The following is a 25,047-nucleotide window of genomic DNA, read 5'->3' on the forward strand; positions in this document are numbered from 1 at the left end:
TTAAAAAATTTTTTTTCATATATGATATTATACATGTTTCAATGCCATATGGCAAAACCAATACAATATTATAAAGTTAAAAAATAAAATAAAAATAAAAATAAACTTTTTTAACAATTTGAAGCAAGGTCTGTGAATTGTTTATCTGTATGTGGTTTGTAATATGCATTTCCAGTGCCTGTGAATAGTAAACAACAAAGTGCCTTCAAGAGGTATTTGTCTCCAACTGAAGTTTGTTGACTGTCGAATTTATCACATGATCAGTGACAGTGAATTGGCCCATAATCTGTACCCCAAAATCTTTTATGAGACTGCTTCCTCCTTGGGAGGATCTGATAGTTTCTGGTTGTGTGTGGAAGGACAGAGAGGGAAGGGAGCTGGGAAATCCACTGTCCAGATTGCAGTGTCTCTAGTTATCCTTCCAGTCTCACTCTCGCAAGGGCACACACGCCTCTCCACCGATGGTGGAATCCAACTGGGATTCTCAGTGTCAGCTTCCACGGGGAGTCTTTTAGGGGAGGTGGGGGAGAGGGTGAGATAGCATCTGCTTTTGCTGTCTTTCATGACTCCTTGCATCTCCAGAGTTTGAGCCTTTCTGAGGTTCAGCCCTGCAGCCTGGCTCACTTTTTCTTTCCATAGGTTCTTCTGTAGTTTTTTTCTTCAGCATCTCTTTTTTAACTCCTCATCTACTTCATTATCATTTAAAAAAACAAAAACAAAAAACAAATTTGGACCATTTTTGAAGTCTGTATTGAACTTGTTATGATATTGCTTCTGTTTTATGTTTCGGTTTTGGGGCTGCAAGGCATGTGGGATTTTAGCTCCACAACCAGGGATGGAACCTGCATCCCCCTGCATTAGAAGATAAAGTCTTAACCACTGGGCCACCAGGAAAGTCCCTACTTCATTATCTTTTAAAACTTTGTCGACATCTCCCCCATCTTTCACAGAAATGTATGTACATATGACAATCTGCTTAATATTGAGTTGAGGATAAGATGGGAGGGTAGGAAGAGTTACAATAACGTGTGGAGATTTCCTACATAGACTGAGAAAGTTCAGTATTTTATGAAAAATAAATTTATGTCTGTTAAACTTTTTAAAAACCATTTCTTTACAATTTGTCAAGCATGCATATTTTGGATGCTTACTCAGTATTATGTTTGTAAGTTAGCACTAAAAACAAAGAAGGTAGTCCAAGGAGCTTAAGGCACTTGGTAGGAGAGAACTGAGGAAAAAAAAAAAAGAATTATAATTAATGTGATAGAGGGCTATAATATAATTTATGCACTGTGTGCTCCTGAAGCACTCAGGAAAGGGACCTAGAGTTTGGGGTAAGGAGTACATCATCTGGGAAGGTTTTCTTGAGGGAGTGGTGCTTGCATTTTTTGAAAATTATTTTATCTATTTGAATACTAGATGCACACATATTTAGAATATTTATAACTTTCCAGTGAGTTTTGGGCTTTCCTGGTAGCTCAACTGGTAAAGAATCCACCTGCAATGCAGGAGACCCTGCTTCAATTCCTGGTTTGGGAAGATCCACTGGAGAAGGGATAAGCTACCCACTGTAGTATTCTTGGGCTTCCCTGGTGGCTCAGCTGGTAAAGAATCGGTGCAGGAGACCTGGGTTCGATCCCTGGGTTGGGGAAATCCCTTGGAAAAGGAACAGGCTATGCCCCCCAGTATTCTAGTCTGGAGAATTCCATGGACTGTATAGTCCATGGGGTCCCAAAGAGTTGGACACGACTGAGTGACTTTCACTTGGTCTTGTAGTGAGTTTTACCTTTGTCATTATATATTAAGCTTTCTTATCCCTCATGGTGCCTTTTCCTTCATTTGGTTTTGGTTTTCTTTTAAAATACACTTTATCCCTTCTTATCCTCCTCAGAAACAGTGTGTATTACTATATGTCAGTTTTTATTCATATGTCAGTTTTATTCACTCATTCATGTCCAATTCTTTGCAACCCTATTGACTGTAGCCCACCAGGCTCCTCTATCCATGAGATTTTTCCAGGTAAGAATACTGGCGTGGGTAGTCATTCCATTCTCTAGGGGATCTTCCCAATCCAGGGATCGAACCTGGGTCTCCTGCATTGCCAGTGGATTCTTTACTGACTGAGCCACCAAAGAAAAAAATGTACATGCATTCAGTTCATAATTTGTGTGTATTCAATCAATTCTGAAAATGATACTCTAAAGTAGATACTATTGTTTTCTCTCTTTTAGAGAGGAAAAACCATGAGGCACAACTTTTAAGTAATTTAGTGAAACATAAATTGGACAAACAAACATAAGCAATATCAAGCTCAGACACTCACTGTGGAGCCTACATCACTTCACATATTGATACTAATACCAATATTATACAAGGTATCAATGTTTTTGGATTATATCACTAAGGTCAGTATATTAATATCATCATAGACACACCTATGTCTTGTATTTTTACCTATATTCACCTTGCTTATCATTTTCATTTCCTTCACTCTCAACTGTTCTTCACTCCTTTGTTTCTGGTATGCTTCTTAGTCATAGTTTATTGTTCGATTAAAAAAAAAATCCAATGGTACACTTGTCTTTTCAATATGCAGTTCAGTGTTATTAAAATCTACTTTTGTTATTGCTATACTTGGGTATATTTCTACTATCTTCTTTTGCTTTTGGTCCTACTTTTTATGTGTTCTGTTTTTTCTCTCATTTTTCCTTCCTTTGGCTCCCTCAGTATTTTTTAGAAATATTTATCTCCCCCACCACTAAATGCAATGTTTATACATATATATATGTATATATACATAATTATTCAATATTTCCTATTTTAGGGATTATCTTTATAATTTTAAGTGACTATTTTAAAAAGTCAAAAGTAACTTAACATTTTGATCTTTCTCCTGAATTATGAAAGAAACATGATATTACTTGGGCTGCCATAATTGGATACCACAGGCTGGGTAGCTTAAGCAACAAAAATTTTATTTTCTCCTAGTTCTGGAGGCTGGAAGTCCAAGATCAGGGTAACAAGGTTGGCTTCTACTGAGGACTGTCTTCACAGCTTACAGATGGCTGACTTCTTACCACATCTTCACATGGCTTTTCCTCTGGGCACATGGGAGAGAGAGCTCTCTGGGTCTGTTGCTCTTCTCATGAGGACACCAGTCCTATGGGATTGGGGCCCACCCTCATGACCTCATTTAGCCTTAATTATCTCCTAAAGGCCCCATCTCCAAAAACAGTTGCACCGGAGGTTGGGGCTTTAACATATAAATTGGGGGAGGGGAATAAAATTCAGTCCACGACACTTGGTTTAACATAAATATGGTTATCTCCTTCCATCCTGAATTCTACTTTGGTCCTACAATCTAGTTCTCCCTCTTTCTGAACTTCAGTAGTATCATTTGTATAATTTTATGTTTATGTCATTATTGTATTTTCACGTTTTGTCTTGTTTGTCAACTTTTTCTCTTCCTGTGCCTTCCTGTTCTCCTCTTTCTAGATGTGTGTTCCCTTCAACACACATTCTTTAGTTTTAATGTTGGCAACCTGCTTCAATTTTGTTTCTATGAATATATCTTAATTTCCTTCTTTCTTGTGTGATAGTTTAGCTTGATGTGCAATTCTAGATTTGAATTTTATTTCCTTTAGGCATTTTCAATATCTTATTCTACTGCCTTCTACCTTTTGTTTCTCCTTGTTAATAAGTTTCCTATCTGCTTTAATATTGTTTCTTAGGAGTCGTCTTTCTTCTCTTTTGCTATTTTTATGCTTCTTGGTGATTTGCTCTTACATTTTTCTGTGTAAGACGGATTGTTTTTTCTGATTGCATAAACTATCATTTCATTAATAATAATTGAATTTGCTTCTATTTTCACATAAGATCCATCAATCTATCCCTTCTTTGTCACATCTTAATTCATGAAATTAAAAAAGTGCTTGATCCTTGGAAGGAAAACTATGACAAAGCCAGAAAGTATGTTAAAAGGCAGAGACATCACTTTGTTGACAAAGGTCCATTTAAAGACCAATTTCTTAAGAATATTTTGTTTGGGAATTATAGTCCTACCTGAACCTAAATTTTTAGTCAGTTCTGGAAAACTCTTAGACATTCTGTCTTTGAATTCCTTCTCCATAATTCTCTCTTTTCTCTCCTTCTGAAATGTTAATCAAATGTTAGACCTCATTTCATCCTCCACATGTTAATATTTGTATTGAATATTGAATATTTTTAATCACTTTTAGATGTTCAGTCTATCTTTCAATTCACAGATACACACTACACTTTTGTCTCATCTGCCTAACACAACTGATGAAGTTTTTAATTTCGGTAATTAATTTTTACTCTTGGAGGAAATATTTGACTATTTATCAAATATGACAGGTTCTATTTAATACTAACTCATTACTTTCTTATATATTTTTTCCACCTTTTATTTCTTTAAGTGATTTTTGAATTCTTTACCATATTCTCAATCCTAAAATTTATCTGAAATCCATAGCAGTCAAATTTTTCTCTGTGGTGTTTCTTTTGAATCATTTTCATTATGCATCTTTTCTAATATGTTATGTTAACATGCACAGATTATGTATTTAAATTTCTCTGGCTTTTATCTTCAGGAATCCTGTGATTCCAGGGTCACTCCTGAGAGAATTTATGCTTCCTTCAAAATATAACAGTTAAGAACTACTTTTTGTATTTTAATTTCTTGGCTTGGGGGTTATACCCTCTCGCCATTGTAAATTTGAAAGCCATAATTTTGTTGAGCAAACCTGTGGCTTATGAATTCTCAGAAAGTAGTTTCTTTTCTGTAGGTCAGTAGAAGAGAGACAAATTTGCTTGTCACATTTCTTTGCTGACTAGTGAATTTTTCTCCAGTATCTGCTTCAGCTGAGATTTTAGCATTTTTAGGCTTTATGTTCTAGTGTTTCTGGCAAGGGGAGGGGTGTTGTTATTCCTTGCACAAGTCCAACACTTGATTCCTAATTCTGCTTGGCCTTTAAAATCTAAACCTTTGCATTACAAAGATTAGCAAATACCTTCTGAATACTAATAGCCCAGCATCATCTGGCACCCTGTAGTTTAGTTAGTTGTTTTTTTTTTTTTTTTTTTTGAACCCCCTTCCCAAAACTTCTCCTACCTTATTGGATACATACAGATATAATTTAAAAGGATGTGTGTTGCATTTCATCTGGCATTTCTATGTGTTTTGAACTGAAAAAGCTTCAGGGTCCTCACATTACCATATCATAGAAAATGGAATTATCTGGAGATTATTTATTTTTATCTCTTTCCTAAATATTCTATAATATGTTATTCTTAAATGTTGCTGCTGCTGCTGCTGCCACCAAGTCACTTCAGTTGTGTCCGACTCTATGCAACCCCATCAGCGGCAGCCTACCAGGCTCCACTGTCCCTGGGATTTTCCAGGCAAGAACACTGGAGTGGGTTGCCATTTCCTTCTCCAGTGCATGAAAGTGAAAAGTGAAAGTGAAGTCGCTCAGTCGTGTCCGACTCTAGCGACCCCATGGACTGCAGCCTACCAGGCTCCTCCGTCCATGGGATTTTCCAGGCAAGAGTACTGGAGTAGGGTGCCATCGCCTTCTCCGATTCTTAAATGTTAAATGTTGTTAAATAAATTATCTCATAGCCAAGAGTTTGTGTTATGATAAAAAACATTGAGATGCGGTAAAAATTTTACAAATGAAGTTATATGGATCAGGTCTTTCTTTTTATGTAACTCATAATAGATAATGTCAGCATTTTGGGGAAAATTATCACTTTTGGAGAGTATTGAGTTAGTGAAATTTGAAGCATTCTGAAAAGTATTTTACCTTAAGACTCTAATGTCAGACTTCATTGATGAACATGGAAACATTCTCACAACTGAAGAAAAGCATCATTATTGTACAGAGTACAGAAGGTTGAAGTCTCAAACAATCACATCACGAGTAATAACATCATCATTATCAACAACAATCAGAACAACAAAGCAGAAAGCAAGGGGGAGGAAAAGGACGGGTTATGGACTCCTATTTTCAGCCAAGCACCCTTCTAAGCACCAAAGCCAGAATAGGCTGAAAAATGTTTTTGGTTTGACAAAGGCAAGAGCTAGTTTTACAAATGAAGCACTTCCTGCCTCTATAATTTCCAGTAACTCCTGAAATAAATCTTTACAATCTGGTTTTGTATGAACTAGTTAAATTCCAGAACGTTAAATATAGTCATATTAGGAGCATGCCAAAGCCAAGTAGAAATTATATTTGATTCCTTATTATGTTGGACTGTACATATTATTGTAATGTGGATAGTTGTGACTCTAATTTATATTCCTATTTTCCTTTTTCCCAGGCAAAAATACTAATAAGCAAAATAGAGTCTTCTTCCTTCAAAATATACTTTCAAAATTGGACTATTTAGTAACAATGAGGAGAATATAATTCTAATTTTCTTTAGCGAATAAAACAAGTCTCTCAAATATTAAAGTGTTTTTGAATGTGAGAAATTGCCATGTTACTTAATCAAAGCTGTGCAGTTAATAGGTTCCTAATGATACTGGGAGAGTTGCAATTCAGTTCCGTTCAGTCGCTCAGTTGTGTCTGACTATTTGCGACACCATGGACTGCAGCACGCCCAGCTTCCTGTCCATCACCAATCCCTGAGTTTGCTCAAACTCATGTCCATTGAGTCGGTGATGCCATCCAACCATCTCATTCTCTGTCATCTCCTTCTCCTCCTATCTTCAATATTTCCCAGCTTCAGGGTCTTTTCCAGTGAGTCAGTTCTTCACATCAGGTAGCCAAAGTATTGGAGTTTCAGCTTCAACATTAGTCTTTCCAATGAATATTCAGGACGGATTTCCTTCAGAATTGACTGGTTTGATGTCCTTGCAGCCCAAGGGACTCTCAAGAGTCTTCTCCAACACCACAATTCAAAAGCATCTATTCTTCGGCGCTCAGTTTTCTCTATAGTCCAACTCTCACATCCATACATGACTACAAGAAAAACCATAGCTTTGACTATACAGACCTTTGTTGGCAAAGTAATGTCTCTGCTTTTTAATATGCTGTCTAGGTTGGTCATAGCTTTTCTTCAAAGGAGCAAGCGTCTTTTAATTCCATGGCTGCAGTCACCATCTGCAGTGATTTGGAACCCAAGGAAATAAACTTGGCACTGTTTCAATTGTTTCCCCATCTATTTGCCATGAAGTGATGGGACTGGAAGCCATGATCTTAGTTCTCTGAATGTTGAGCTTTAAGCCGGCCTTTTCACTCTCTTCTTTCACTTTCATTTTCACTCTCCTCTTTCACTTTCATCAAGAGGCTCTTTAGTTCTTCTTCACTTTCTGCCATAAGGGTGGTGTCATCTGCATATCTGAGGTTATTGATATTTCTCCCAGCAATCTTGATTCCAGCTTGTGCTTCATCCAGCCTGGCACTTCGCATGATGTACTCTGCATATAAATTAAATAATGAGGGTGACAATATACAGCCTTAACATACTCCTTTCCCAATTTGGAACCAGTCTGTTATTCCATGTCCCGTTCTAGGTGTTGCTTCTTGACCTGCATACAGATTTCACAAGATTATTTTACTAAACTATGTAGATGTATATTAAACACAATGTTGTACACCCTAAATATATACAATTTAATTAAAAAATACATTAAGCAAAAGGCAAGTGACCTGCTCAAGGCACAACTGCTACTGCTACTGCTACTGCTACTGCTAAGTCACTTCAGTCGTGTCCGACTCTGTGCGACCCCATAGATGGAAGCCCACCAGGCTCCCCCGTCCCTGGGATTCTCCAGGCAAGAACACTGGAGTGGGTTGCCATTTCCTTCTCCAATGCATGAAAGGGAAGAGTGAAAGTGAAGTCGCTCAGTCGTGTCCAACCCTCAGCGACCCCATGGATTGCAGCCTACCAGGCTCCTCCATCCATGGGATTTTCCAGGCAGGAGTACTGGAGTGGGGTGCCATTACCTTCTCTGTGTAACTAAATACATGCAGGATTGGGTTGGCAACCAGTTCTGCTATTATGAAGCCCATACACCTGACCACTAAGATCATATTTTCAAAGTATTGTATAATTCCATAGATATCACCAAACAACTTGCACAGAAGAATCAAGAAGGCAATATTATTTTATTTTGTGAACATATGAATGTTCTTGTCTATTTTATATGTTACATACACTAACAGTATGGTCATATAGAATTAAAGTTATCAACTGTAAAGTCTTTTATTTTGCATTTTGCACTCTCTATGTACATATACACAGCTAAGTTTTTTAAAAGATCACTTAACATTTAAAAAAATACATAAGGGATTTCCCTGGTGGTCCAGTGACTGAGACTCCATGCTCCTACTGCAGATGGCCTGGGGTCCATCCCGCATCAGGAAACTGGATCCCACATGCTGCAACCAAGAGTTCACAGGCTGTAATGAAGATCCAGTACAGCCAAATAAATAAATTAAATAAATATTAAAAAGACATAAAAGAATTAAATTATTCAGTTTGGTAATTCTGCTCTTCTTTTTATGGTGGCCCCAGGGCAGAAATGGCTTTTAAAATCATATTGTACTATTTGATTTGCAAATTGCTAACTATCCCAATTTGTCCAGATAGCTAGTGTGTTTCTCTGATTTCCTCTTGTTCCCCTATGTTCTTGTAATTTTCTTCATGATTATTAACAGACACTCTGAAATATGTCCACTATCTTCTAAATTTAAGCTAATTTGGTATAAATACATTTTATATTTGTTATAAGTATTACATGAGAATAGGAGGGGAGACTCATAGATAATTTTATTTGAAAAATTTTGATCCTCCTGAGCCAATAAAGTTTTGATAAAGTGTTTTTAATATATTGATAGTAATGTTTATATAGTTTTAATATTCTAATATATACATATTTTAAATTTATATAATTTCATAATAAACTTTATGAAATTAATTTTAATTACAGAAAATCAAACTAATGCATACTATTTTTTAAATAATTAAAATTTTATTTTCATAATATATGACACCATATTTTTCTTTATTTTTTTTTGACACCATATTTTATACATCACCACAAATACACTTTGCACTTGGAAAACCAGACTTAGAGGGAAAGAAAGACCTTGGAAATTGTTTTCAAATCTTGCTAATTCTTTTTATCAAATAAAGGCTCCTAATCAGGTTATGGCTTCCCTGGTGGCTCAGATGATAAAAAATCTGCCTGCAATGCAGGAGATGCAGGTTCGATCACTGGGTTGGGAAGATCCCTTGGAGAAGAGAATGGCTACCCACTCCAGTATTCTTGTCTGGAGAATTCCATGGACAGAGGAGCCTGACGAGCTACAGTGCACCGAGTGGCAAAGAGTCATACTGACTGAGAAACTAAGCACACAATCAGGTTGTAACATGATCAGATTAATATTTTTAACACAAAACATTCAAGTTTCATGTTGGAGAAGGACTGGAAGTGGGTGGTAGAGAAGGTGTAATGGTCTAGGCTTGGATGGTCTGGAAGAGACTGAGGATTACTTAAAAGGCAGATCTGACACAGTATGATTGCGCATACAGGGAGTGAGGCTGGAGGTGCTACGGATTACTCTTGGTTGTTTAGTACGTGCAACTTTTTAGATGAGGTCATTGAGTTGAATTTTTGAGTGACTGTTGGTACAGAGACAATGACAATGACTAATACCACCTGGGATCCAGAACAGTGTGTCTTGAGTTTTGAACATGTGTGAGATATTAGAGTGAAGAAGTCCAAGAACTTCTGGAAACATTAGTCCTGAGCTCAAAGGAAAGACCTCTGATGGATATATTGTTGGAGATTATTCATATAGTAGGTAACTAGCAGTGAGTTTGGGTTTGCTATTATTATGAAGAGAGACTATCAAGAAAATAGACACAGCTCAGGACAAACTTTGATAAACTGCTACCTTTTTACTCCAGGTAGATGGCAAGCAATCAGTAAATGAAATTGAAATATTGCTAGAAAAGTATAAAGAAAACCTGGGACAGTATAATATTCTGTTAGCCAAGGAAAGAGATGAAATGCTCAAGGAGAGAGAATGGTCTTCTCAAGCTCTTCTGATACTTGAATTTTACACACTCATTTGGATAGGCAGTAACATTTTTCACACAGTTATACTTGTGCTTCTGAGATTCTGAGAGCTATCTTCCTAATGAGATTTTAGCATTCTTGAAGATAAAAATAACATAGTTATAGATCACTGATAAATACAGAAACAATTGAAATAATAAACTAAACTATTTGGAATAACAGAAATGGTGATGATGATGATTATCTCTATTAGATCTTTTGATATATACTTTGGGCATTTTCTGAGCTTCCCTGGTGACTCAGATGGTAGAAGCATCTGCCTGCAATGCAGGAAACCTGTGTTTGATCCCTGAGTTGGGAAGATCCCGTAGAGAAGGGAATGGCTATCACAACAATATTCTTGTCTGGAGAATTCCATGGACAGAGGAGCCATGAGGGCTACTGTCCATGGAATCACAAAGAGTCAGACATTACTGAGCAACTAATACACACACACACGCAGGCATTTTCTAAGCACTTACTTTGTAGTTATGTTCTTACTAATTCTTAACCTCCTGTGCTAGAGCATTATACATTTTCCTATTTTATAGATAAAGAAAAAAGAAACAGAGCATTTAGTTAATTTACTCAAGGGGAAAAATTGAAAAAGACAAAATTCTTAATATTATATCTACTACTCATTTATTATAAATAAACAGTAGATAAACATAAAGCAATAAATATAAACGACACGCTAAATTTGAAAAAGCCAACAGATTATATTAAATAATTTATATAATTAAAATTAACTCATAAAAATTACCTCCAAAGATGTTAGCCTTTCACTCGTGTGCCACTGTTTTATAACGGGATGCTAGGATCGCTGTGCTTTTTGCTCTCCCGTGTGTTGTGTTCTTTTTATTAAATTTAAAATTAATTTTTATTGGAGTATAGTTGCTTTATAGTGTTGTGTTAGTTTCTGCTAACCAGCAAAATGAATCAGCTATACATATACATGTATCCGTTCTGGTCACCATGGTGCCTTAAGTTGAGCTGCCTGTTCTCTTCAGTATGTTCTCCTTAGTTCTCTACCTCATACATAGGATGAGTAATGGTGCTCTCTCTAAACAATGCAATTTGTTATCCATACTCATTTCTCCAGTTTCCCGTTGATCTAAATGGGATACCTAAGTCAAGCCCTGCCTGTTGTAGTTTGGATTCTGTGATCTTTGATATTGTTACACATCCCTTCACTTCCTGAATACCACTCCTTGGGTTTTCTCTTGCCTCTTTCTTGGTTTTCTTCACTAGTTTGTTTTCTTGCTTCTCCCCATGACATGTAGATGGTTTTTCAAGTTCCGGCCTTGAATTTCTTTGCTTAGCACACTATACAATTTCTTTATGCAGTCTCTTCCACCTCCATTACATAGTGACTGAAAAAAATCATTTCCAAATTCTGATCCCTCTCCTGACATTCGGATATTAATATCAACCTCGGGATTGAATATTTTATCTTTGATATCATAGTGATACTTCAGACTTGAAAAGGCTAGCTTTGAACTCATCAGAACCACCCACCATTTCTCCTCCCCTTTCATCCCACTCCTTAAAGACCAGATGCTTTTCCTGCATCTTCTTTTTCATAAAGGCAAAAGCATCCATCCAGCTGCTCACCCAGAAATCTGTCAGTCTACTCATCTTTCTCTGTGCAGTGCTCATATCCAGGAGAGCAGTCAGTTCTGTCATATCTTCCTGGAAATATTTTTCACCCATCCCCTCTACATCAGCTTTACTGACACACTTTAGATAAAGAATTTGGGATTTGTCCAATGATTCTTTTGTAAAGCAACCCTCACCTCCAGTTTCTCTCTGCCAGCTTATTCTGATAAGATAAGCTTATTCCTGTCTTCACCAGGAGAAAAATAACATAATACAAATTATTTCCATGCTCAAAATTCTTCAACACTTTTTCGTTCATTCAATAGACAATAGTTGAGCCTCTACTATGTAAGAGATCTAGGAGTTTATATCCCAGTAAAAAGAGTGAAAACAATAAACAAACATATAGCGTGCAATGTGATGATGAGTTATGAAAAATGAATCAGATAAGGGGATATCTTATCCCAAAGGGATGGGAGAATGTTATTTAACTGGTGATCAGAGAAAGCCTCTCTGATAAGGTGACTGAAATAGAGTCTTAAAGGAAGTGAAGGTGCGACCCCATAGACGGCAGCCCACCAGGCTCCCCCGTCCCTGGATTCTCCAGGCAAGAACACTGGAGTGGGTTGCCATTTCCTTCTCCAATGCATGAAAGTGAAAAGTGAAAGTGAAGTCGCTGAGTCAGACATGACTCCTCCGTCCATGGGGTTTTCCAGGCAAGAGTACTGGAGTGGGGTGCCATTGCCTTCTCCAATCACTTCATTCCAGGATAAAAATTCGAACATATTCACTCACTTGACCATTCACTTAACAAGTATAGAAGGATCCGTAAAAGTCTTAAAATGGAGATTATATTATGTTATAAAGTGGAGCTTCAATCTGTTGAAAAGTAATTTATTTCCAAATACTTTGTATCTTGGGATGCAAAGTGATCAAGATACTTTGCATCTTGATCATCTCTCATGTATCCCATAGCTTGTTTTTAATATAAGTAGGTTGGTAATTTTTTATCATATGTGGGGTTTTCTCAACAAATACTTTATTAATTCATAGAGAAATAAGACAATACAATTGATGTCATGAAACTATTACACCAAAGAGAAAAAAGACACATTCAGAACCACACACACATGTAAGTAAATAAACCAATTAAGATACATACAAATTATGACAGATTCTATGACAAGAAATAAGTTGCTGAGGAACTTGAATGAGAAAATGGATAGAATAATTTTAAATACCATGGTTTTTGAAGTGGTCACCTCTCAGAAGGTGATATTTGAACTGACCTGAATCATAAGTCAGCCATGAAAAATGCAAAGAGGAAGAAAATTTCAGGTAGAACGGTCTTGGTTTTTCTGAAGCACAGACAAGAGAATGGGATGGCTGAAGCATAGTGATCAAGAATAGACAGCTTTTTTTTTTTTTTTAATTATAGTTGTATTAGTTTCCAGCTTATATCAAAGTGATTCAGACTTTTTTGAGGAGGTTAAGAATAGACATCTTTTAGCACTTAATTCCCACTCCAGTACTCTTGCCTGGAAAATCCCATGGATGGAGGAGCCTTATAGGCTGCTGTTCATGGGGTCGCTAGGAGTCAGACACGACTGAGCTACTTCACTTTCACTTTTCACTTTCATGCATTGGAGAAGGAAATGGCAACCCATTCCAGTGTTCTTGCCTGGAGAATGCCAGGGACGGGGGAGCCTGGTGGGCTGCCGTCTATGGAGTCGCACAGAGTCGGACATGACTGAAGTGACTTAGCAGCAGCAGCATTTAATTAGGGCACTAACAAAGAAGACACTGATTGCTTCTGGTATAATTCTTTTGTGGATCATCTTCAGTGGATGGTAGGAACTGCCTGTATGTTGACCATATACACAGTTCCATCTAGATTTATTTCTATATCTATCTGTATATACCAAAAACCACAAGTGCACACTATAAATTCCAATCTAAACCCATAGAACCCACTCAAGATCTCCCACTTTTCATTTGTACCCTCCTTTCCTGCCAGTGTGAACCTGGCTCCCACTATCTTCAATATATTTATTTGCTCACTCCATCAATTTGTATTGCAGTCAGTCTCCTGGCCATGCCAAGTGGGTGTGTGTTTGGCTGTCTGCAAACATTAGCCACCACTGGGCTCACTCCTGGCTCACTCTAACACACTGCTTGTTTGGCCCCAACCTCCACCAGTGTGAATTATTTAGAAAGATTTGGTAAACAGTAGAGATTAGTTGAAATTTTGCACAAGATTGTACTGAAAGGAAGACACTAAATGGTTTTGAGGATCTTACAGCATTTCACTAGCCTTTCTCAGCCTCCTAAACATCCCTACTTTAAAATAAGTATAAAGAGTCATCTTGTATGCGTGTACTTCCAGACATGTAAAATACTCAGCCTTGTTGCCTATTGTTTGGTTTTTTGTTCCATCAAGTTAACGTTATAATTTAAAAGTTAAATTGGCATTTGAATGTCAAAACAAATATCAGCATATTTTTCACTAATGTATATCTGAGTTAAAATTTTAAAACTGTGAAAATGCACGTGTTTGTTTTGTCAATGAGAATAGCAAAATGTTGAGCTTCAAATCAGGTATAAAGTTTTTACATGCTAAGATTTAAATGGCAATTTCAGACACACCAGTAAGGTGACAATGGCCCAACTCACTGATAGATGCAATTGATAATGACACAGTTAAAATTCACTGTGGGTGTCACAACATATTGTCAGATCATAGGACCTAATAACGACAACCAATATATAAACATTAAATTTTTTTTCAAATCCATAGATGTAATAAATTTAAGCTCTAAGCTGAAACAAATGACTTTACTTTCTTACTATATATATTTTTTATAATAACTTAGCAAATTTTAATTAAGTTTGACCCTCTATCCATTTTATATCTTCATTTCTGACCCTCAGTATCCCAGATGCATTTTTTTTTCTCCAAACAACCCTGATATTAACCTACTATGTTAAATCCTGAACTTTAGGGTAGTCATTGAAAGAATCACAGATACTATTGCATTAGGATTTTTACTGAAATTATATTTGACATAAAGGGAACTAATACAGAAAATAAATAATATGCTGTCCTTCATTTCGAGGAGGGGGGAGTGGGTTAGAGTATCAGGAATTTCCAGTATCAGAAACAGCATCTTTAACCCATTGCCAACTGACCTGAATCAGTTGGGAGTGGTCAATATTCTAGTATAGTTCTCTTAAAAACTTGTAGGATACCTATAAATGTAACTAAGCTTTACTCCATTAAACAAAAGCCTTATCCACACTTTCATAAAGATAAGTTTTTTGTTTTTTGTTTTTACATTGGGCTTCTGCTAATATGCTGAGGAAGATTATTTTTAGAATCTTCATTGTTTATATCAGGGGCTTGGTAAGACACACCACTAAGCTACATAGAGGTTCTTTTGTCTGAATGAATGGTTCTTGGAAGCATTGTCTAATATATGTTGGAGGTCTTAATATGGATTTTATAGTCACACCTCATTATCATCTTTAGATCATGTTTTCCTGGTAGTTGAAATTTGCCTTGAAGAGATTTCTTAATTTTTGCATTGTTCAACATCTGGAGAGACTGAAGTTTAAGAAAATATTTTATGTTCAAATCCATTAAGACCTGGCTTCCTCATATTTAACAGTTTTTCTCTCTTCTTTTCCCTTATAAACAGAAAGAAGGTGCCAGAATACTATGCACAGTAATCCTCAGCTAGATGATAAAGTTTATTAAGTGCAGTGTATTCCTTTCAATATTATCACAGTGTTGCTCAACTTTCCACTGCAGCATACTAAGGATCCAGGTTTCTTCCATTTCTGAGAACACCATTTCCTCACCTTTCTTTCAGCCATTACTGACAACCTCTTCAAGAGCCATAAATCTTCATGGCCACATTTTAATGGACATGTAGAAGTTTGTACTATAAGTATTTTCTCCTAGAATGTATCTCATGTAGAAAATGAAAGGACTCGATAACTTCAAACTCCAAAATTCACCAGGAGTAAATGACATTGTTATGAGTAACTGATGAAGTCTTGTTTTATGAACTTAAATATACCCATTATATAGTGATCTGTGTGTTACCCAGCTGCCTTGCTTTGGAGAAGATCTTGTTCTCACAATACATCTACCCATTTTGGAATACTTCAAAGAGAGTGTGGATATTTAGAGACTTCAAGTGTTCAAAAACCAGAATCAAGTGATCATCTTGTTAAGAACAGTCAATAAAGTTACAGCTGGATATTTTTTCTCTGCTAAGTTTAGACATTAAACCCCATTCAATTTTATCTTGATTAGACAGATTGAAAATCATATGTACGCATATGGTTTGTCTAAATAGACAACTTAGCTAAGATCAGCAATTTTCTGAGGGGATTAAGTCAGTGCGAATGGGGGGAAAAAGTGACTCAGAAAAGAAAGAAGAAAAAAAAAAAAAAAGAATACCATATGTTTGACATTGAAATAGAGCCTTATATTTATTTTTAACTCAAGAAATTTACTTAAGTATAACCTTATTTTTATTTAGTACTGTGTTGATAGAAAATGATTGTGTACACTTCTGTGGTTAATCCTTAAAGAGGAATCAATTGATTATCATTAGGTTTTAATTATGTAACCCATTATTAAAGGGAAATTTTTCTTGCTTTAAAACACTGTTACTAGTCAAACAATATAGGACATTTTAAAAAATCACTTAATGGGCAATTTCTGAAAAAGTTTTTATTGAAAATTCCCTTTTATCCAATTAATGGCACATCGTGATACCAAAGTCGCTCAGTCGTGTCCAACTCTTTGCGACCCCATGGACCATACAGTGTCTCAGCTGGTAAAGAATCTGCCTGCGATGCAGGACACCTGAGTTCGATCCCTGGGTTGAGAAGATCCCCTGGAGAAGGGAAAGGCTACCCACTCCAGTATTCTGGCCTGGAGAATTCCATGGACTGTATAGTCCATGGGGTTTCAAAGAGCTGGACACAACTTAGTGATTTTCACTTCATTTGATACCAACCCATTTTGTATAAATTTTTTTTTTTTTTTGCTGTAAATATAATATTAGATGGAAAAGATTGTCAGTAACTTGAGATTTTTAAGCAGAAAAATACTACCATTTAAATTTGCTCTGGTAGGTGAATTTTGTATGGGGACAATATGAAAAGTAGCTTTGGGGGACTTTGTGGAGATATTTAATGGGATCAAGAGATATTTAATGGGATCAAGAAGATTTATTCCATATGTCCCACAGGTTTTTTTATGCATAACATGTATTACAATTTTTTCTATTGAAAAGGCATAAGGCAATTGATTTTTGATGCTATTTTAAAGTTACTTTGCAATAAGATTTTGAAAAAGTGTCTAATCTCAGCCTTGGCATATGCATGTTCTACTCCATAATAGAACGAATACTTTCTAATCCTCATAGAAATTTTCTCTTCTTGCCTTGTTATTCATCCTTTTAAAATTTTAGTTTTACTTCTTATCAGTTTTGCTCCCTATATCATATTAGGTACCTTACCTGAGATGGATATTCAGAGCAGGGTGACTGACCCTTATATCTAAATTTATCTTTTTATGTTTCTTTGGGTTTTATAAATTGAGAAATTATTTGTAATGCAAATATCTCTTTGGATTGAGTTAGATATTAATCCATAAAAGAAGCTGACGGGGTCCAGCCCCGGCTGATCCAGGGTATTCGAAGGGGAGACAGCGTTGGCGACTATTTACATATTCATCAAAGATATAACGAGTAATAGAATGAGGATAGCTCAGTAGGAAAATTCAGTGGAGAAAAGAGGCTGAGTAGCTTGGTTTACGTGGGAGACCAATAAAACTTCAAGACAAGAAGCTTGCACCACTTACGTAGGCTGCAGGTGTCCTTCCGTTCTCCCGAAGGAGAGGAGACACTGAGGCCTCCCCGGTCGGATCTTAGAAGCCCAGGCATAATTAGTAAGCATGGCGGGTTCCGCGCTCCAGATGGAGACTCAGCCAGAGTTTGAGAGAGAGAGAGACATGGGGAGACCAGTCTTTTGAGGAACTGATCCCAATTCTCTATTTTCCAGGATCTGTTTTTATACACTGAGGTGTTATACAAAAGTCACACAGGGTCAGCAGTCCTGACTTTTATCAAAGTCAGGTGCTTCATACAAATGTATACAGAGGTCTTAGGGGTATTACATCATCTTCTGGCCAGGGGGCCTGCTGACAATTTATGACCCTCTCCTTGTGACAGCAGTCAGTCAACCAGAACACTTATTTCTCCAGGGGTGATTATTTTTGAAACAGATGCCACCTTCCAAAGGTACCAGATAAAGTTACATTCCTATAGGGTGAGGGTGTAGTGGGTTTTAATTAAGGAAAGAATTTACTTAGCCTAAGGTTAACTTTAATATCAAAGTTAATGCTTATTTCTTCTATATATTCATTAACATGTATAAGGGCAGGGGATGTGGAGACTTAGCAGTAAACATTGGCTCAACAAATGAAAAACTCTTCACCAATACAATTTCTAATCAGCCCACTATACTTATACCAATAGTTTTCTAACTTCTCTAAAGAACCTGTTTTTAGAAGGTTTAAAGCATCTCGTGCCTCTCACTGTTGGGAGGCTGTGAGCAATCACATGTGGCCGGACAAGCCTGTCAGGCAGGCTAGAGAACCTTCAGAGGAGTTTGTAGGTTGAAACACTCCTATCACGCCGAGGAATTATTATTAACTGGAGCTCTAAGTTAACTTCTTCTCCAAAAGAGGTGGTGGGGGACAGCCCCCCGTAAAGTCAGAGGTGTAGGTGAGAGCACAAAGTAGTAAAGTAGGCAGGCTCTGGTTATGGGGGTAGATGCTCGAGGATTTCCAGGCGGACTCCGGAGGCTCGACATACACAACGGCAGGATCCTGAGGCTCGATCCCGCCTTTGCGTATGTCGAGCCTCCTTCCTCTTGACCTTTGCCACGGGTGGAGTGCCTCACGCTGGCCCCCAACAAGAAGCCAACCTTAGTTGATAACAGTAAGTTTTAACTTCTTTACATCTGCATAACAGGCCTCTAAGAAATTAAGAAAATGGAAGTAAATATTGAAGCTATAAAAGAAAGATGGTTGGATAGTTTGGAAAGGTCTAAAATTGTACATCCTGATCTCTGAAGACAGAGTCAGATGAGGAAGTATAGCAATGAACGGAGGGATAGAGAGATCTGACATGGTGAAAAAGATGTCAAAAGAGAAAATATGAAGGATGCTAGACCCCAGAGACAAACATTCACTTAGGTTCAACCCTCACACCCTCCCCTGAAATAATACCATTTTCTCAAAAGAATTCATTCTTCCACATTGAATACAACATGAGTAGGATCAACAAAACACAGCAGTTGGATGCGATGGCTGTGGTCAGGGAAAACCACCCAGAGGAATTTTAGTGAAGCATGCCGCACACAGAATTGAACATTCCCATTTTTTTCTCTCTCACAGGTTATCTGAACCAGATGAATAACTCAAGTCACTCTGTCCTTCAGCCTTCATTCCAAGGATGCATGCAGCTCATTCAAGTGGATGATCAACTTGTAAATTTATCCGAAGTGGCGCAAAGGAGGCCTGGAAGTTTTGCAAATGTCAGCATTGACATGTGTGCCATCATAGACAGGTAATGGTCTGTCTTCCTACCTCGAATTGCCAAACTTTCAAAATTCATGTTTTTGTTGTAGGACAAGTTAAACTCTGAAACGTACAGCCCTATATGGGGCAAGGTGGCAGGAGCCATTGGCCATGCCTGTGGTATATGTTTGTGATATTAGAAGTGATGTTTATATCAGGGCATGGTTATATATGACAGTCTATGATGTCATATTAATCCATTCAACCCTCCTTGGTGAATGTGATCATTTTGCATGGTTTTGCAAGTGACAGCTGGAAACAGAATTCAGTTTGTTTTTAAATAAACTATGCATATAAACTGGAGAAGGCAATGGCACCCCACTCCAGTACTCTTGCCTGGAAAATCCCGTGGACAGAGGAGCCTGGTAGGCTGCAGTCCATGGGGTTGCTAGGAGTCAGACACGACTTCACTTTCACTTTCACTTTTTACTTTCATGCATTGGAGAAGGAAATGGCAACCCACTCCAGTATTCTTGCCTGGAGGATCACAGGGACAGGGGTGCCTGGTGGGCTGCCGTCTGTGGGGTCACACAGAGTCAGACATGACTGAAGTGACTTAGCAGCAGCAGCAGCATGCATATAAACTATGCCCACAGCAGAAATGACCCCTTCTCTTTGTCTTGATCATGACTTATCCTCAGTGTATAATCCCATATAAAGCCCCCTCTTAGAGGAAAATAAATGTTGAAAATTATTGGCAGGCAATATGGGGATTTACTGAAGTAGGATATTTAATGTAGTTGAGTCTAAGACATAGTGAAATATTAAAAGATCTCATCCTTATAAGTTTTTGCAAATCTGGGGGGGGATGACTTTTTATAAAAACTTAGCTGACCTCTTACATGGTGGAAAGATACAACTTATATGGCATATCATGGCAGCATTACATATACTACCATAACATACTTCTAAGAAGTTCCTTTTATTCCAACATGAAAATTTTTCATTTTGATATGTATTTCCCACAAACAAACTACATCTAACTATGGGTTGAATTTAATCTGGTGGATTTAGGTGATGGCCTATCCTATTTTCAAATCTTTTATGAGAGGATTATCTTATTCTGAAAATTTTTTTCATTAATTTTATATTTTGAAAACTAAACTTCCATAAGTCTCAGTCTGTCCCCAGTAAAATATAGACCTTAAGTCTCTTCCAACCTTACTTCATTTAATAGGAGATCCTTGGGGAAGTCATGTAGAGACATATAATGAATCTTAAAAATATATAAAATCATCTATTATGAATTAAGCTTGCTTTATATAATCTTAATAAAGTAGTATTCATGTGAATGATAAATTAGAGTTTATGATGTCTATAGAATGTAACTTTTTAAAGCTTTAATATGTTTATAATAAGGCATAGCATAGTGCTTATTTTTATTGCATTTATGCAAATATAGGTACTTATAGCCTAAACAGTTTATACTTAAACAGAGAAACAAACAATTTTAATAAAAATATACTCCTAAATTTTGACCCATCAATAATGTAATAGTTGTTATTTCTGCCTAAAGCAGTGGTGGTAATAATCACAAAAACTGAAAAATGCATGTTCTAAGAACATATATTCTGATATTCTCTGTGTATTCATAAATTTTAATAATGATTTTCCATACAGGAAGATTTTCCCTCTTAGTAATAGACAGTCTATGAGTCACTTTAGTACCTTGTTCATTTTCTATGTCAGTAACTTTAATGATACAATAATTTCTGTCAATAATACCCAAGTTAGTTCATCTAGCTTTTGTAAACTGGCTAGGTTTTATGGTGATACTGTTATTTCACTCCAAACAGCATGTTTCCCGGGAATTGTGTTTAAATTGTTTGCTACCGAGGAAGTGTGGGTGAAGTGTTGAGATTTCACTGTTGTACACCCATGGCAATATTAGAAGTTAAAATGTCTCCAAAAGAATGAGTGAGATTTGGGTAATGAACCAGGCTCTCCTGGTAAGGAGAAGAACACAAGAGACAATGTAGATTAGGGATGCAAATTTCAGTTTGGGGCAGGTACAGGAATATACAAAGTGTTCTTTTGCCAAACTGGCATCATGCCACTGTCTGTGTTGCTGAGTGCCCTGTAGCTGACAGAACAAGGAACACATCTTTCTTATCCCTCAGGGTGCTAACCCGGAAGAGTGCCTATGCAGAAGTAATCACCTCTGATGCATCGCAAGTTTCCTAAATCCACTATTGAATACCTTCTCTGCTTGTCTTATTTTTTGAGGGCATTGACTTCTTTTTTTTTTTTAAGATATAATTGCCCTATATCATTATATTATAGCTTCAGGTGTACAACATATATAGTGAAATGGTTACCAGGGCAGTGATTTCTGTACAGTAATTAACAGTGTATGAAATAGCAGATTCCTTTTTCACCTAAAATGTGCACAGTTCTGTCTTAATCTGTGAAGTGTTGTGTTTTTGCAAGTAGAATTCAGAACTATATTCACCTTATTCAAACCATTGAGGTGCTCATTGTTGAGCTCACCCTTAATCTTTCTTCGCATATGAGAGTACCAGGGCCATTACCCTGTCTTCACACAGCTCTGACCCATCCATGACTCCTTAATGATACATCTCTGGCTCGTCTCTGGTTTGGTCGTACGCCCTTACTAACTGAAACTTTTCAACTGCCATTCTACCATTTTATTTTCAGCCTACCTAAATTCTCCTTAAGCAGCCCTACACAGGCTCTTTCTTACTTTTATCCTTTCAGATTTCAGCTTGATTGATTTGAGAGCTATTTTTGAAAAAAAATTTAAAAAGGGAAAACTGAAAACATAGGATAAAATATAGAAATCACAAGTGTGATTTTTATAAAATGTTTAGAGATTATAGGAGCAGCTGCATTGATTTTATGAGTAGAACTTAGGAAAATAATTTGGGAAGGTGATTCTAAAGGAGTTTTGCTGTGTGTGATACTGAAATATTCAATGGTTTGAATTTTTTTCTTTTTTTGAGGGGCAGGGAGTGGATTTACATGCACCTTGTTTTGTTTATATGTTTATTTTCTGAATATGACATTGAATCAAAGAGACAACAAGCATACCAAGCTACAGAATTATGCCTTTAGTAGTGTTTTCTGAGTGCATCTATGGTGCCAGGCACTGTTCTAGGCACTTAGGGCAAATCATTGACCAAAACAAAGATCCTTGCACTTGTGAAGCTTGCATTCTGGGAGAAGGGGAGAGACACAAACTTGTGATAAATAAATAGTATAGTAAGTTAGTAGGAATACATGCTATTTATATTAAAAAAAAAAAGTTGGGCTAATCAAGGAGGACTGGCATTTTAAGGAGATTGGTGTTGGATTATAGTTTAAATAGGTTGATTAATGTTAGCTTCATTCGTGAGTTCAAGACCTGAAAGAAGTATGCATGTATACTCAGTCATTCTGTAGTTTTCCGACTCTTTGCAACCCCAAAGACTATAGCCTGCCAGGCTCTCTGTCCATGGAATTTTCCAGGTGAGAATATTGGAGTGGGTTGCCATTTTCTACTTCAGGGGATCTTCCTGACCCAAGGATCAAACCCAGGTCTCTTGTGTTTACCTGTTTGCAGGAGACCCGGGTTCAATCCCTGGGTCAGGAAGATGCCCTGAAGAAGGAAGTGGCAACCCACTCTAGTACTCTTGCCTGGAAAATCCCATGGACAAAGGAGCCTGGTAGGCTACAGTCCATGGGGTTGCAAAGAGTTGGACACGACTGAGAGACTTCACTTTCTACCTGTTTACCAGGTAGATTGTTTACCACTGCATCACTTGGGAAGCTTGAAAAAGGTAAAAGAATTCACCAATTTGGAGAAAAGCCATTCCAGGAAAAGAGGCTAGTCAATGAAACAAGGCTGCCTGGTATCATCTAGGATCAGCAAGGGGCTTGGATGGCAGATTTGGAAGGACGAGGAGCAGATCCCCAGAAGAGGCCAAGGCAATCATAGAGGTCAGGTCCTGGAGACCTTCAGGTCATTGTAAGGATCTGACTTCTATTCTGAGAGAAGTAGGGAGGCACTGCAGGTTTCTGAGTAGAGCAGTGGCACAATTTAGCTTATAGTTTTGAAGGCTAACCCTTGTCTGTGGGAAGAGGAAGGGTAGAAGCTGGGGGGCAGTGATAGTAACCCACGTGAGAGATGCTGTGGCCTGAGACCACGGTGCTAGCACAAGAGATAGGGTGATGTGGTCAGTTCTGAGTACACTGAGACGGTAGAGGGCTTTTTAATGGACTAGATTCCAACCATGAGAAAAAGAGAAGACATAACGCCAAATGATTTGGTAACAGCAACTGGAAGGAAGGAGTTACCACGTCCTCTGATGAGAAGGCTAGTGGTAGAGAAGACTAGTCATGGGGCAGAAGGAAAAATCAGGAATTCAGTGCTGGGTATGAGTTGAAAGGTCTGTTGACATCTAAGTGGACGTTTCAAGATGATAGTTGGATACACATATCTCACAAGCACACAACTGCCGATTAAGCAATGAGATGCTGCATCTGATAAGATCATCACGTTTATCTATTGAAGACCTCTGGTTTCTTCAGCTGTATTTCATAAACAGCTGTAGAACTGGAAAGGGAGAGGGTAAGCAGTAGACAAGAAGCCTCTTCCAACATCAGAAGCCTGTAGCTTTACCCTTTGAGTGAGACCCTGCTCTTAAGGAAGAAGACTTCATCAAACCATCAGTGTATCTAGCAGATAATCTTGCTTCTCCTTGCACAAGTACCATCTATCATCTATTCCTAGTGCCCTGGCATTTTTCCTTCTCTGTGGCAAACATCTCCAGGCACCAGACTCTACTCTTGTCCTCCACCCACTTCCCTCTATCCTCTTTCTGGGTTTGAAAATCTGAGCCAAAAAAGCCTCCAGAAACATCCCTATTAAAGTTATGTTTATGCACTTCCTCCTGCAAGGGAGAACCAAAAGAGAACCAAGGGGTATCTCAGATGATGTGGAGGAGGAAGGGAGTGAGGACAGAGGTTTGGGGGCCTGAGTAAGTCCTAGGAGGGTCCTGGCAGATATCGGCCATAATTTTTAAACTACAAGAGTTGCTGCATCATAAGGTGGAATTTGTGAATCCCTGTAAGAGCTTGTATTTGGTTTGTTTATCTAGGATTCTAATTCAGGACCCATGGTATTAAGAAGCTGGAGTGAAAATAGTTTGAGCTGAAGTAGGTGGTGTTCATGACTGGTTAGGCAAAATTTTTGTTTTGTGAGTCGCAGAAAAGACTGTTTTGCTAGCTGTAACTTCTGTATCAAACCTAAGATCACCCTCATAGGTTAGCTGCCAGAGAGAGAGATTTTCCTGGTCATCCACAGCAGTGATGGTCATGGTCCTAGCTAATGACAGGTAAGCAGAAGTCAGATAAAGTGTTCTGAGAAAGTGTTTGTTTTTCTAATACAGAGGTTCCACCCTCCCCTCCATTATCCTTGTTCAAATATAGATACCATTTCTTGATCATACGGCTCCAAGCTCCAGTGAACCAGAGTCAGTAACCACTTTCCCTCCTTTTTGTGTGGGAAGAAAAGCAACCGTTGTTTATTTAAATCACTGTAAGTCAAATATTACTTTTATCGAAGCTGAAAGCATCTGTGCTTTCTTTATCCTCCATGTCTAAAATCAACCAATACCATCATTTTACCAGAACATAGAGGAACAAATTCCTAATTATGAAAATGACTTTGAAAGAGAAGATGATACAT

General features: G+C 37.5%; 1 protein-coding gene across 1 annotated transcript in view; it reads left to right on the top strand.

The window, feature by feature from the left end:
• The window catches only part of LOC104992135 (contactin-associated protein-like 2), a 950,770-nt gene extending 931,419 nt beyond the window's left edge, over positions 1 to 19,351 (top strand). Inside the window, exon 11 of the mRNA XM_010844884.1 lies at positions 19,176 to 19,351. Within this exon, the coding sequence (XP_010843186.1) occupies positions 19,176 to 19,351 (176 nt within the window). The remainder of the gene's footprint in view (positions 1 to 19,175) is intronic.
• Positions 19,352 to 25,047: the final 5,696 nt, after the last annotated feature.

The sequence above is a fragment of the Bison bison genome, unplaced genomic scaffold, assembly GCF_000754665.1.
Source record: "Bison bison bison isolate TAMUID 2011002044 unplaced genomic scaffold, Bison_UMD1.0 scf7180017864211, whole genome shotgun sequence".
Taxonomy (NCBI): domain Eukaryota; kingdom Metazoa; phylum Chordata; class Mammalia; order Artiodactyla; family Bovidae; genus Bison; species Bison bison.